General features: G+C 62.6%; 1 protein-coding gene across 2 annotated transcripts in view; it reads left to right on the forward strand.

Moving 5' to 3' along the window:
• Positions 1–14,348, forward strand: part of PUDP (pseudouridine 5'-phosphatase) — a 79,149-nt gene that overhangs the window by 21,838 nt on the left and 42,963 nt on the right. For both annotated transcript variants that reach the window (XM_081312139.1, XM_081312138.1), the window contains exon 2: positions 7,027–7,245. In XM_081312139.1, the coding sequence (XP_081168265.1) occupies positions 7,027–7,245 (219 nt within the window). The remainder of the gene's footprint in view (positions 1–7,026; positions 7,246–14,348) is intronic.

The raw sequence follows: 14,348 nt of genomic DNA on the forward strand, positions 1-14,348 counted from the left end.
TCGCTGAGTTGCTTAGCGCCTCACTGTTGCTGAGGCTGGCTTTGAACTCGCGATCCTCCTGCCTCAGCCTCCCAAGCCTCTGGGATCAGTGTGCTCCGCTGTAGCCGGCTCAGGGTCTTTTTGAATATCCTGCCCCTGAACACAGCCACAGAGGGGTCTACCCTGCAGAGAGGTCACAGCAGGGGGCCCCTTGCCAATGGAGTTCATAAAGAGGGTACACTCTGTGCGTTTAGGGAGCACCTGCTGTCTCCCTAAGGGAAACCAAGGCTTTCTTGTCTCAGAACCTGCACTTTCTGAGTCTGCTGGAGAAGTCCTTGGACCCAGAGAGGGACAGGAGGACACATGGTCAGCTGTGTCCAGGAGAGGTGGCCTGAGCAGCCGTTCTTTGCCCTGCGGTGCACTGAGATGAGCAGGGAGCAACGGTGGCCTTGCATCCTGACTCGGCGCCTGGCCATCTCTGGGTCCCGCTGTGCAGCCCACCGGAGGCCCACCAGCACGCCTCTGAGCATCCCCGGGACCCTCGCCGCGCCTGCCTCCCCGCGGGCCGCCTACCTGTGGCGTCTTCCTGGAGCAGCCTCCCTCCTGTGCTCCTGTGCGCGTCTGCACCCCGAGCCGGCCCCTTGCTGGCCCTCCTCCTCACTCCCCCTGCCCCATAATTAGGCGGCACTGTCACCCAGCGAGCGGAGCAGAGCCTGCTGTTAGCCGGCCGTGTGGGCGGGAGCTGGGTGCCTGGGGCCGCGCCACGGCTCTGCTCCCCTGTGCCTTGGGAAGGACAGGAATGGGGACGAGACCCCAGAAATCCCAGGCTCCACAGAGTTCCCGGAGGGATTGTGTGACCCGGCTCACTTGGTGGCGCCTGCTCTGGTTGGAGCCTGGGGACGTCCCAGTGGGCGGACCTTTAAGATGGAGCCTCCTGCGAGGGAAGTCGGTCACTGGGAGTGTGTCCTTCTTGTCCTGCGTCTCAGTGGCTCGGAAGCTCCTCGTGAGCTTGGGTGTGTGAGCAAGCTGGTCCTCCAGAATCCCTGTCGGCACTCCCCACCTTTGGGGAGTCATGCCACGGGTCCGCCTGGGCTGAGCTGGTGTGGGCACCGCGCTCTTGAACCTCCAGAATGGGAGCTCAGTGACCCTCTGGTTCCAGACCTCGCCCCGCCTCAGGGATTTTGTTACAGCAGCGTGTCCTCCATTTCCATTGCGTGTGTGTTTGGGGACCCCCATGAGTCGTGTGCATCCTTTTTGGTTGCGGAGTACCACCCCATTGGGTGGAGGCTCCGCAGTGTGAGTCGGTCATTTCCCGCTTTCTGTTCCACATGCAGCTGCTGCCGTGGCCTCCTGCTGAGGTTTGTCCTTGGATCTGCGGAGCACCCCAGTGACCTGGGTGGGAGTCTCGGTGCCCAGCTGGCACTGTCAGCAGCTGGGGAACCTTCAGGAGGGGCCCTGTGGGAGGTTTTGGTCAGTGGAGGCTTGTCCTCCGGGTGCTGGGGCCCCCAGTCGTCTTGTGTCCTCTCGATTTCCAGGCGGGGGGCGGGGGAACAGGCCTCCTTGGCAGCCACCCCCCCATGGTGGCTGTGCCCCCAGGTCCACAGCAGCGGGGCCGGTCGCTCAGGGATGGAGACGCCGAGGCTCAGCCCACACAGACCTCCCCGTTCAGGCCCTCACGGGGACAGCCTCCGCTGGACCTGGAGTGAGGCCGGCCTCCTGGTGAGCGCCTCAGTGTCTAACAGGGCAGGAGCCGCTCTCCACTGGGCTGTGTGCTTATTACGACTGCTGTCAGAGCTCGTCCCACCCTGGTGGCTTGGAGCCACAGTGTGTTGCTACCTCACACTGCGGGAGGCCGAGTCGGGGGTTATGGGTGGGTACAGGAGCCTCGGGCCTTCACCACCGGAGGCACCTGGGAGGGGCTGGTCCTGCCCCTCCAGCCCCAGAGCCTGCCTGTGTCACCGTGGCCCCTGCATCTTCCCTTGGACTCCCACAGCTCTGGTTTCCACTGGGTTCCTGATCCTGAGAGTCGCGTCCACTTCCCCCTGCAGACGTGTCCCCGTAGGAGTGACCCAGCCACCTCGCTACGCCAGTTCGCACATTAACGGCGTCTACCTTAACCACGGGCTGTGGGAAGGCTCCTGGCCCCAGAGCCCTGCCCGTGTCCTGGGGTGGCAGTGCGCTGCGCCAGGCGCTGAGCAGAGCCGCCGCTCCTTGGCGAAGGGCCGCTCCTTGGCCGTCCCTGGTGACGTGTCTGTTGGGTTTCAGTCTAGCAGCGTGGCTGACGGCCAGTGATGACCCCGTCCTCTCTCCCGCCCGGCCCAGCGGCTCCTTCCAGGCAGGGGTCAGGGCGCTCGGTTTCCTGCGGGTCCACGGTTAGTGTCAGGCCTGGGCTCCCTGAGCCTGCTCCCTCACCAGGGAGGGTCAGACGGCTGTGGCCCAGGACTGGGGTCCCTCTCCCTGAGCAGAGTGCAGCAGGGACGTGTGGCCAGGATGGCCACGCTCCTGATCCCCGCTGTCGAGCTGTGGCAGGGCAGGGCCTTGTATGGACATTGTCCCTGAGCTTGGCCGAAGGGGCCGCGTCAGGCGACGCTCAGCTGAGGACACGTAGCCTTTCTGTCCACCCCTCTGTGGGGAACCTCTCGCCTCGCAGGTGTTCCTTTGTCCCTTGGTGCTTGAGGAAACCTAGACGGTGTCGTCCTTTCTTTGTGTGGATGGATCTCGCCTTGGCCTCGGAGCCCTGTTCGTCTCAGTCTTGGCACAGCCTGGCGCTCGGCCGGGGCCTGTGTGACGGACCCATCGCCTCCTGGGCCAGCGCCTGCTCCTGTTCCCCAGACGGGCACCTGGCTTCCCACCTGGCTTCCCACCTGGCTCACCTGGGACCTGTGGAGCCGTCTCCAACTTGGAGATATTGGTCCAGGAGGACCTGTCTGCTGGGTCCCTGGAGCCTCGCAGTGAACGGGACTCTAGTGGGAATTGGGTTTTCTTAGTTTACATTCACTGGGTGCCGTTTCAGAGAGAGAGCGAGCGAGCAATGAGGACCCGGGGCTCACGGGGCTCTTGTCCCAGTTTGTGGATGTCGATCGAGGGGCACGTGGATGCAGGTCTGCAGAGCCAGCTTCAGGAGAGGAGCGAGCCCTGTGTTTGTGTCTCGGACCACACTATCTCCGTGTCCCCCCGCCCTCTGCCCGGGACCTGCTTCTCTGCCTGCAGCTCATACTGGCCTCCCTCCTCTGTGCTCTGGAGGGATCCCCACGGCCCGTCTTCCCTGCCGTCTCCACGCTCCCCAGCCAGCCTGTCACGGCCTGCTTGGCCTCGGCCACCTGCAGGGCCGGGCAGCCCCTCAGCCGGGGCGCGCAGGCCTCCCCACGCTGGGCCTCTGCCCTGGGGCCTGCTCTCCTGCCCGGTGTGCTCTCCGCGCAGACCCCGCTCGCTGTCCTGCTCCCTGCTCCCTGCTCACCTCAGGTGCAGGACACTGCTCATGCGGGACTGGGTCAGGACCCTAGTCCCTCCTGGGCCAGCCCACTGCAGCACCTGGCATCTCCTTCCCTCTCCTCCTCCTGCTCTCCTCCAGGCGGGGTGGTGCCTCCCCAGGACGCCTCTGTGCACCTGTGCCTCGTGCTTCAGGCAGGGAGCTCAGATAGGCACTTCCAGTCTCTGGGGGGTGACAGCGGGCTGGCCGAGCCCACCACCGTGCTGCTGCTGCTGCTGCTGCTGGGTGGCCGCCTGCCTGTGCCCCCTCCCAGCCCCCGCCCTGCTGCGCCTCCTCCGGGAGGAGGAGAGCCAGGCCTTATGGAGCAGGCTGCCGAGGAGCATGCGGAGAGTGCGCTGCCGGGGCTCCCCCTGAGGAAGACCTCCCCCTTCAGAGGGGCTGGCCGTGCGTGGAAGCCCAGGCTTGGGGTTAAAAGGCTTTGCTGCTGACCAAATGGCCGGTTTGGGGAAATGGACTCTTATTTTCCAATAATAGCTGTCATAAAGCTGGAAATGCTTTTGCTGGAGAAAAACGGGGCCCGTGCGTGACCGTACAAATAGAGCAAGCCCTGAGGCTTCCGCCTAGCCTCCCAGCAAGGCCAGGAGTCGGGGTCTCCTACATGATGATCCAGGCTCTGGAAAAACGGGGGTGTTTTCTTTTGTTTGGTTGATTTCCACTTAAGACAGATGCACCCGATAATCAGTTCTTTAAACACGCCGGCCGTGTCCACTAAGGTGCCGAGGCTTTTGTTGTAAGATACATATTTCTCGGAGAAACCAGCTTATTGGGGTGTCCTTTCAGAAGAGCCGGGGCACCCGGGCCTTGTTTGAGAAGGCGGTGTGTTGATTTTCACGGCGCTCCCCTCTCAGTGATGGGGTGCCACGTGGTTTCCTGCACCTTGGTTGGCTGAGGGCTCCCACTGATTGGGACCATTTGCTGGGGTGACCTTTGGGAATCGTGGGGCTTATTAAGATTCCTTAGTTATGAAGCATGCTTTCCCATCACGTGAGGACGTGAGTCAGATGGGGGCCAGGGGGGCCCTCCCCTGGAGGGCTGGTGGCACCCATCACTGGACCGACCCCGTCTCCCATTCTGTGGCTCGCTGGTGCGGCCCCGGGGCTCTGCTCTGGACACAGCATGTCACGGGCACTGACCACTGGCCCAGGGACCACATGTGCAGGGACAGGGCGCGGGGTAGAGGAGGCAGGTGGTAGACTCCGAGCTGAGCGAGCTTCCTGGAGGTACATTTGAACCTACGCAGCAGTGCCCCTGGCCGACTGTGTGTGCTTGTTGTCACAAGTGGCCTAGAGAAGGGACACAGCAGCGTGACTGCAGTGTCGGACCGTGGCTGGGTTTGGTAGCAGTGCAGTGTCGGCCAGCTCTTGGGTTTGCTCCCCGTAAGTCTCCCTGGGCAGCCGTGGACGCCCAGTGACACCACAGTCCAGGGCTGCTGACCCGGTGCCCCGTACCTGCCAGCGAGCAGCGTCTGCCCGGAACCCACACCCCTGCTCCCTCACCCTCGGTTGCCTCCGCACGGCCATCCCCTAGTGAACAGGATGTAAATGCCACGTCGATGGTCGTCACGCTGTGCGCGGGGTGATGGCAAGGGGCGACGTCTGGGCTGCGCAGGGCTCAGGGCTGCTTTCCTGGTGTCCTCACTCTGGCTGCTGGAACCACGGGTGGTTGGAGCTGCGTGCAGAGGTGGCCTTATGAACAGTCCTGCGGCTGCAGACCCTGGGTCTGCACCAGGCCCTGGGGGCCACAGGCTCCACCTCCCCCAGGGCAGGGCTCCTCCTGCAGCCCTGTTGTGAGTGTGAGCAGGAGTGCAGTGTCCTCCTCCCACCTGGGAGACCTGCCTGTGCTGGGGTTCACCGTGCCAGGCTCTCTGGCCCCCGTCTCCTGCCTGCCCCTTCCTCGCCTGCTGGCTCCATTCGGTCCCTGCGGGTGCTGCCTGGAGCTCCTCTGGGTGAGGTCGGCAGCTCCTGGGTCCCTCGTGGCCGCAGTTGAAAACCAGCTGGGTCTCCTGGTGGAGGTGGCGGGAGGGTGAGGCTCCTCCATGGGCGGGGGACGCGCGGGGTACCTGGCACGGCGTGCTGGCACCTTAACCCCTTGGTTCTTCTGAAGCGCTGCACCTTTAATTTCCAGGATGCTGTCATCAGCTTCGGATCATTTGATCTGAGGAATTTAATCACTTGTTTAGATCCCTCCCTGTTCTGCGAGGATTTGGGGTGATCTTATCTAAACTGTGGGGAAAGTGGCTGTCTGCGCAGTCCCCGACAGATTGGTAACCCTCCAGCTCGGTGTGGTTTAAATTAAAAGCTCGGTGACGTTCTAAGCTCTGCGCAAACACTGTCTGAACCCTCTTGAAAGGAGGCAGAGTTTTCTGAGCTCGCCCTGCTCGGGGCACCCCCCAGGGCTCTCCTCTCCGTCGTCCCTGTCCCCGTCACTCTTGCTGCCTGCCTGCCACAGAGCAGGTGGGCAGCCCTGGGAAAGCCCGACGTCCATCTCCTTGTCCTGCTGCCCGCCCAGGGTCCCAGGAGCAGGAAGGCTGCCACAGAGGGCTGCAGGTGGGCCGGGGGCGGGCAGGGCTGCGGCCCACCCTGAAGCCCGGGCAGGAGCCGAGTCCCCTCCAGCCACCTGTGCTGCCCCATGCAGGAGCGGGGGCTGGTGTTCCCAGAGGGAGGGCAGCGAGCCCTGGGCCAGGAGGGCGGCCTGCGGGGTGGCCTGCGGTGACCCTGCGGCCGACCACAAGCACCCAGCACCGTGAGGAGCAGACCCCAGTGCAGCCGGCACAGCCACAGGTGGAGCCCCAGGAACATGGAGGCCCTGAGCAGCTGGGGAGACCCCGTCTGCAAATAAGATGCAAAATAGGGCTGGGGATGGGGCTTGGGGCCGGGGCCCCGAGTTCAACCCCCGGTAACCACCCCCCCGAAAAAATCCCTGGTGGTGGAGGGCGTAGCCCACGCAGGAGAGCTACTCCCTGCCTTGGATGCATTGGGGTGTCACAACAGGGGTTAGGGCCACACTGCTGGGGCTCACGCTCTCACAGGTGTCCCTCCCGTCGTGAGGGAGGTGCAAGGGGAAGGTTCCCTGGACAAGTGCACATTCACAAGGCCCCCTCCTCAGAGCACGGGTTCAGTGCTCAGCCAGCTTGTCCCCATGCCAGCACACACCGTGTGTGTGTCCCCTTCTCACCTGGAAGGCTGTGGCCGCGTCCATGGCCAGGTGCCTCGTGACTGGGAGTCTGTCCGGGGCAGTGCGACAAGTCCCTGACGGTGTGGCCCTCACGCCTGACCATGCGTGGTTGGTGCCACCCTGGCATACTTGGGAATGCCGGGTAGAGCTGTGGGATGGAGCGCAGGTCCCCAAGCCACACTGGGACCTTGCCCAGGGGTCCAAAGCACTGCAAGGCCGGCTGCGTCCGGCACCCTTGATGGCAGCGACCTCCAGCCATCTCGGCCGTTTGCCTGGGCATCCCCGGAAGCCTCTTGCACAGAGCGAGGCCTGCGTGCTGTCTGTCTTCCACTTCCTGTCAGTGCGTCTGTGCACTAGAACTCTCCATCTCTCCGTCTCTGCAGATACGGAGCGGCTGTATTCCGTGGTGTTCCAGGAAATCTGTGGTCGCTACGAGAAGGAGTACAGCTGGGACGTCAAGTCGCTGGTCATGGGCAAGACGGCCCTGGAAGCGGCTCAGATCATCATCGACGTCCTGCAGCTGCCCATGTCCAAAGAGGAGCTGGTGGAGGAGAGCCAGGCCAAGCTCCAGGGGCTGTTCCCTACAGCCCAGCTCATGCCAGGTACGTGTCTCCCTGCCTCGGGGCCACAGTGGGAACCCCGCGACCTGGGGACTCGCTCCGAGGTCAGCACGCTGGGCTTGACTTTCTGTGTCCCGTGCAGTCTCAGGACCACAGAGTTGGGTGGACACCGTGGGGTGTGGTGACGACGCTGTGTTCTCTCGGGGGCTGCTTACTACCACATGCGTCAGTTTCACTGATGTCTGGGGTCCAAACACACCTGGGTTTTGTGTTTATCAATATCCTACCTTTTTTTTTTTTTTTCCTGCCGTGCTGGAAATCCAACCCAGGGCCTTGCTCATGCGAGGCAGGCGCTCTACCCCCGAGTCACCCCCAGCTCTTTGTCAGTCTTCTCTAACGGCTGTGTTCCTCTTGGAATTACTCCAGAGTCGAGCTCCAGCGGTGGCTTTGCCTTTGTCTTTGCAAAATCAGATAAAGGATTAATATTTCAGCAACTATTCAAACTTTTAACGGTGCGATAAGCAGCTAAATCTCTCCAAAGAGGCTTAATTTTCAAAAAGTTAAAGCCCTGCTTCATTTTAATTTTATCGTGTTTGTATGCCTGTCAGGTAGCCCTTCAATTCTTCATAGTTTCTGGAGGGGTGCTGGGGGTGGACCCAGGGCCTGCCTTTGCTGGGGAAGTGCTCCCCTGAGCCGTCCTCCTCCCTGCCCCAGCTCAGGCTGCTGCTGGGCCTGAGTCCAGTTCCCTTGGGCCTGTTCACTGAGGTCCGGTGGGCCCTGCATCGCCTGCTGAAGACAGAAGGGCAGGGGTTCCTGTTACAGGCCAGGAAATGGGCTCTCTGACTCCTCTAGGTAAAGAGGGAGTGTTGTCTAAGATTCCTGGGGCCAGAGGAGAGGATCTGCAGCCACCATGGTCACCGTGGACCTGCAGCTGTCAGGGGAATCGTGCCGGCGCGGAGGTGCGCTCTGACTTGTATGATCCCGCTTCTCTGCATCTTGGTCTTTCTGTACCATTTGTGCATGGCGAGTCTTGAGGGGACACATCTGGACAGTTGACAGTTGTGTTTTACGTTGGGGTTCACACGGCACGGCCTCACGGGTGCCTCACCACCGCCGCAGGTGAGTGGTCAAACTGGACTCCGTTGCTACCTGGCGGGTCTGCAGGGCCTTCACCTTGCAGCTCTGACACCACCCCCTTGGCCTCTGCAGCCAGCCCCCTGCTGCTGCTTCTGGGAGCTTGGCCCCTCTGGGCACCTGTGCTCGGTGGAATCCTGCAGGGTCGGTCCTCTGGACGGGCCAGTCTCACTGAGCACCACGTCCCGGGAGCACCACGTTGGAGCACGGGACGCCTGTCCTCCATGAGGCGGAGCGGCGTTCCCTCGTGTGCGGGCCGCTTCTCCTTTCCTCGCCGTCTTGGGGGCTCGGGGTGCTCTCCTGCTTCCCGGCCTGTGAAGAGTGCTGCTCTGAGCCTGCGCTGGGCCGTCCCTGAGGGCCACCGTTCATTTCTTCAGGGGTGTGCCCAGAAGTGAAGGTGCTGCAGCAGGTGGCCATCCCTGCAGAATTGCCACGGAGGCCACACATCCCCTTTGTCTTCTTACTGGTCCTGGGGGTGGAACCCGGGATGCTCTACCGCTGAGCTCTAGGGTCTCGCCAGACTGCTGAGTCTCAGTGGCTGAGGCCCGCCTCAACTGGGTCCTCCCGCCTCAACTGGGTCCTCCCGCCTCTGACTGGGTCCTCCCACCTCTAACTGGGTCCTCCCACCTCTGACTGGGTCCTCCCACCTCAATCTGGGTCCTCCCACCTCTGACTGGGTCCTCCCACCTCAGCCCTCCTCGTGCCTAGTTCACAGTGCGTGACACCTGTCCTACAGTGGGTGTGGTGACGTCTCACTGTGGCTCTGAAGTGCGTTTCTTGGTGATGGAAAGCATCTGAATAAGTGTTCGCCCATCTCTACCTCGGAGAAATGCTCCTCGCGCCCTTTGTCCCTCTGTAATGCGGCCTTTGGTTCTTGGTGTGCCCATCTCTTGGATGCTCTCCTCCTCTCCTCCCAGGAGTTGGTCACTCCAGGTCTTGGGTTTCATCTTGGGTCCACTTTGATGAATTCTGAACGTGGCCCTGGTTACAGGTCCGACTGTGTTCTCTCCCGTGGGAATGTCCCTTGTCCCCCGCCATGTGTTGCAGTCTTCTCTTCCCTGTGGCCAGGGGTCTGGCTGTCTTGTCACAGAGTGTCCGTGCCCACGTGGAAGGGCTCATTTCTGGGCTTGTGGACTCCAGGGCCACACTGTTGTGGTGACCGCAGGTTTGTGACACCTGTTGAGAGGAGGAAGTGACAGTTTCCCACGCTGGCCTGCTTTGTCCAGATGGCTCCTGGCTGCTCTGGGTCTCTCAAAATTCCATGCAGGTTTCAGGGTGGGTTTCTCTATTCCTGAAAAGACCCCACTGGGATTTGGGTGGGATTGTTTGAACTCACAGGCCGCTGTCCTCACTCTGAGCACGTCGGCTGTCGTGGCGTTGGCGTGGTCTGTGGGCGTCCCCTTCATCTCTTCCTGCCGTTCTGGGGTTGGGTGCACAGGCCGATCCGCCCCGGTGGGTCGTCCCTGAGTGCTGTGTTCTTTGGGCCATCTGAGCGCCCTGGATTCAGCGACTTCCTCTGATGGTCGTCCTGTGCAGAGATGTGCCTGATGTGGTTGGCTTTGTGTCCTGCAGCTCCTCTGAGTGGGTCTACTTTAGCAGTTTGGTGTGCACAGGCGTCCTCCTGCGAGTTTCTCCGTGCACACCACCATCTTGCCTGTGAACAGGGCTCTGACCTGTGTTCCAGGGTGGGTTCCTGTGTTCCCCCCTCTCCCTGTTGCTCTAGCTAGACCTGCCGTGCTGGGGAGGCCTCCTGTCCTGCCCAGGCCTGGGCGGAAGGCTCCGGCCCCTTGCTGGACTGTGACCGTCTGTTCTGGGAAGCTGCTTGCTCTTCTCCGTGCTCGGCCTCTCCAGGTGCTTTGCCTGCTGCAGTGGGATGACCGTGTGCGCCTGTCCTCTGCTCTTCCTGTGTTGAGCCCCTCTTGTGCATGGCATCTGACTCTCTTGATCTGCTCTTGAACCTGAGCTCTGCCTCGTCTCATCAGGAGTGTGACCTGCTCTTCTTACCCTGCTCAGTGGGGTTCCCTGTGCAGCCTTGGCCCACGTGGCTTGGACTGAAGGTCGCTGTGAGGATTGAGTCTCCTCATTCTTGGGGCCTGCTCAGTTCTGCTCTCACGACTCGGGCGTGGCAGGCCGAGCGCCTGGGACGTGCCCTTCCTGTAGGGCATGCACTTCCTGGGGTCACACCAGCAGACGGCCCCCTCTCTAGCTCTCCCTTGCTGTGGGGCTGCAGTGCCCCCTCTTTTCGGATTCTTGTGTCCAGGTCTTCTGTTCCTGTAGATGGCTAAGGGTCTGTGGAGACCGTTTCCCGTGGCCTACCTTCTCTTCGGGTTGAGGAAGAGCGGGAGCGCCGGGTCTTGCCCGTGCAGCCCCCTTCCCCGCCTTCCCTGCCTGTGCTCTGCTGGGACTCTGCGCGCACCCCTTGTCCTGCTGGCCTGGTCGCCTGGCTGGAACACCGAGGGTCTGTGGGTGAAGGCTGTCGGTCAGTGTGTCCCTTAACTGGAGATTGTGTGCTCGACCTCCCAGGGACACGGAGCCCTGCTCAGCCACCCCCAGGTCTCCCCGCAGTCCAGGCCCTAGCCACGTCCCGGGTCTCCCCGCGTCTTCACTCATCTCCAGTTTTCTCTTCATCCTGTGCACGGGGCAGGGTGGTTCCACTTCACGCTTTAGAGGTCACCTCGGGATGCAGAGAAGTGGAGGAGGGTGGCACGCTGACCTCTGGGCTTGCAGGCCGTGGCAGGGCCACCTTGAGAGAATCGAGTAGGGTCTTCTGTGTGACGAATCCAGTGCTTCTTCAGATCTGTGCCATGGGGCTCTGTCCTTTTCTGACAAGTGAGTTTGGATCGTCTTGCCGTGTGGAATTGCAACAGAGAATGGAGAGGATTCAATAAGCCGTCGATGCCTTCTGACTTACATTGTTCTCTTGCTGATAATAACATGCTATTTAAGTACATGTTTTGTACTTTGGTTTTGAAGCCACAAATCCTTAGAGCAACAGCCTTAGAGCTGGGCAGGCGCTGGATCAGGAGGCCTCTGACTCTGTCGATGGAGGAGTCATTTGGAGCTGTGATTGGCAGCTGCGATGGGGAGCCTGGGTGCTGGGGCGGGCCTCTGGGTGCGTCCTGGAGGGCTGCGGCTTCTCTCTGGCCAGCGCCCGCCAGCCCTCCCTCCCTCCCATGAGCCGTGGTGAATCTCTCCCGAGTTGTTCCTGCCAGGTGCTGTGGTCACAGGCTCAGAAAACCAACTGCTCAGCCTGCTCCATCCGATTCCTCCCGGCCTCTGTGGGCAGTGCAGCTTCCTCCCTGGTGCAGGCGGGGCCTTCTGGAAAGAGGGCCTTCCAGGGAGAAGGGGGGGTGCGCCTAGTGCATGGCTTGCTTTGGGACAAGAGAGCTGTCGTTTCTATGACCTGCCCAGGGAACGGGATTCAAGGTTCCTCTGACTCATGCTGGGGGCGGTAAAGGCACCAGGGACAGAGGAGAGGACAGAGGTTAGTCCCGTGGCCTTCACTTCAGAACGGGCTGCGTGGCAGCCCACCGTGTTGGGGGCACCTCTCTGAGCCCACCCAGCTGGCGCGTCCTTTCAAGGAGCCCTGCACTGCCCAGGCAGCCCCTAAGGGAAGCCTGGTGTGGCCTCCCTGCACGGGCACGTGTGGGAGAAAGCAGCGCAGCCTGGTGCAGTCAGGGGACACGACACGTGCCGTGGAGGTGTCGCAGAGGCAGCCCTGGGACTCGGGGAGCTGAGGGAGGGCTAGCAGGAGTCCAGTGGCCTCAGGTTGACTTGGGGGACTCTGCCAAGGCCCTGTGGCCGGCCGAGATCCGTCCAGATGCTGCCTGGATCTGAGCCCAGGGGCAGGACAGTTGGGCTAGTCGGTCCCTCCCTGGGACCCCTCGCCTGAGGTTAGAGTGTAGGGAGCGGAGGTGAGTGTCGCCCGGGGTTTCAGGGGCTCCAGTGCCTGACCGCTGGTCTCTCGGGCCTTTGAGCCCAGGGCAGCCCAGTTGCAGTGGTGGGAGCTGCACTGAGGCAGACCTGTTCCCTTCAGGGTAGCCGGGGAGCAAAGGGCCAGGAGGCGCAGGGTGCAGGGCCCCCCCCAAGGCGCAGGGCCCCCTCCCCGCACCCCCTCCAAGGTGCAGGGCCCCACCCCCCTGGGACCCCCTCCAAGGTGCATCACCCCCTCCCAGGCACAGGGTCCCTCTCCCACCCACTCCCAGGTGCAGGGCCCCCTCCCCCCCACCCCCTCCCAGGAGCAGGGTCCCTCCCGCTCCCACCCCTTCCAATATCCTCCCAAGCACAGGGTCCCACCCCCTCCCACCCCTTCCCAGGTGCAAGGCCCCTCCCCCCCCCAGGTGCAAGTCCCCCCCACTCCCTCCAAGGCACAGGGGTCCTCCTGGGACCTCCCCATACCTCCCCCAACAGGCCTCCCCAGATTCCACCAACCACTTCCCAGGATCCCCCAGGCTGGGGACCACGCCTGTGACCCAGGATCCTTGGGGACATCCAGGGCAGGCAGGCTGCAGCTGGGCTCTTCACCGGGGGTCCCCCGCATACCCCGACAAGCCCAGCCTGCAATGGCCCTGGTGCGGATTCCCACTCTGCCCTGAGCTGGGCCCCTGCTGCAGAAGTCCAGAGCCCCGCCGCCCGGCAGGAGTCTTTCTCCTCTTGTACACCCAGCCCTCTTCCTCCCTCTGCCCGACCCTTGCCCACCCCCTGCCCACCACCTGCCTCCCGTGCTGCAGAGCCAGGTCCCTGAGTTCCACAGCTGTTCACGCTCTGCAGAGGCCCCTGGGAATGAGTGCTGCAGGTCTGGGCGCGGTCACGGTGCCCTGTCACAGCCCATGCCTTCCCCGCAGTGAGAAGTCCTTGGGACCACCTGGGGAAGGAGGGGGCCCTGCCGACACCTAGGTGGACACGCGTTCCCAGGAGCTGGCATCCAGGCCCATGGGGTCGGCAGCCTTGAATGGGGTCTCTGAGAGGCCCGCACACAGCTGTGTGGCCACCCCACCTTCCTGCAAGGGGCCACAAGCGTTGTGCAGGACATTTCCCTAGGCATGGGCCCAGGTGCGAGATTTAAACAGAAAAGGCCTGTGTTTCAGCCACTTACAAATTTAGGTGATATTTGTCATTACCATTCTAAAAACTCTGCGTGAGTGTGACGCCGTGTGTGTGTGTGTGTGTGTGTGTGTGTGTGTGTGTGTGTGTGTGTGTCCTGGGGAGCGCTCAGGCTGAACCTGGATCCCCAGGCCACAGCCTCAGGAGCCCTGGGTCAGAGCTGCGGCCAGGGGCCTCTGTGGGAGGAACCTGTGTCAGAGCAGGTGGTGTCTTCTGCCTACACGGGGACGAGGATGGGCCAGCCCTGGAGAGACTCCCTGCCCCCGCACAGGTCACTGAAGGGCAGTTCTTCATTCACGCCCGAGGTTGCTGCCCCGCAGGTGTCGACTAATGTGACGCAGGTGTGTGATCACTGGTTGCTGAGCGTAAGGCCCCGTGGGGTCTCCCATCTGGGAGGTGAGCACAGCGTGGGGCCATCCACAGGGTGGAAGCGCCCACCTCTCTCACAGAGTTTGGAGACGTCTGTGGCTGCCAGTGGCTGCGTCCTAGGCTTGACATCACATCACGTGCTGCTGTCTTCTTGCTGAGAGCCCTGCGCTGATGGACCTAGGGCAGCCTGCGCGGGTCTCCTGAGAGCCACCCCATCCCATGCCTCCTGATGCAGAGTGCAGGACCCCAGGGGCACAGACGCCCTGCCGAGCCCTGGCCTCCCGCCCCCCTCAGCCTGCTTCCTCTCCTCTTGCCTTGGGACCAGACCCAGGACAGAAGGGAGACAGTGCCTGTCATGACTGCACCCCGAAGTCACTGCCCTTCTGTTGGCTGAGGCGCACACCTGGGTACAGGGGGAGGGAGTGCAGCACCCAGTACAGCGGGAGGGAGCGCAGCACCCGGTACAGGGGGAGGGAGCGCACACCTGGGTACAGGGGGAGGGAGCGCAGCACCCGGTACAGGGGGAGGGAGTGCAGCAC

Source organism: Spermophilus citellus (assembly GCF_964194105.1).
Source record: "Spermophilus citellus genome assembly, contig: SCAFFOLD_438, whole genome shotgun sequence".
NCBI classification, from domain to species: Eukaryota; Metazoa; Chordata; class Mammalia; order Rodentia; family Sciuridae; genus Spermophilus; species Spermophilus citellus.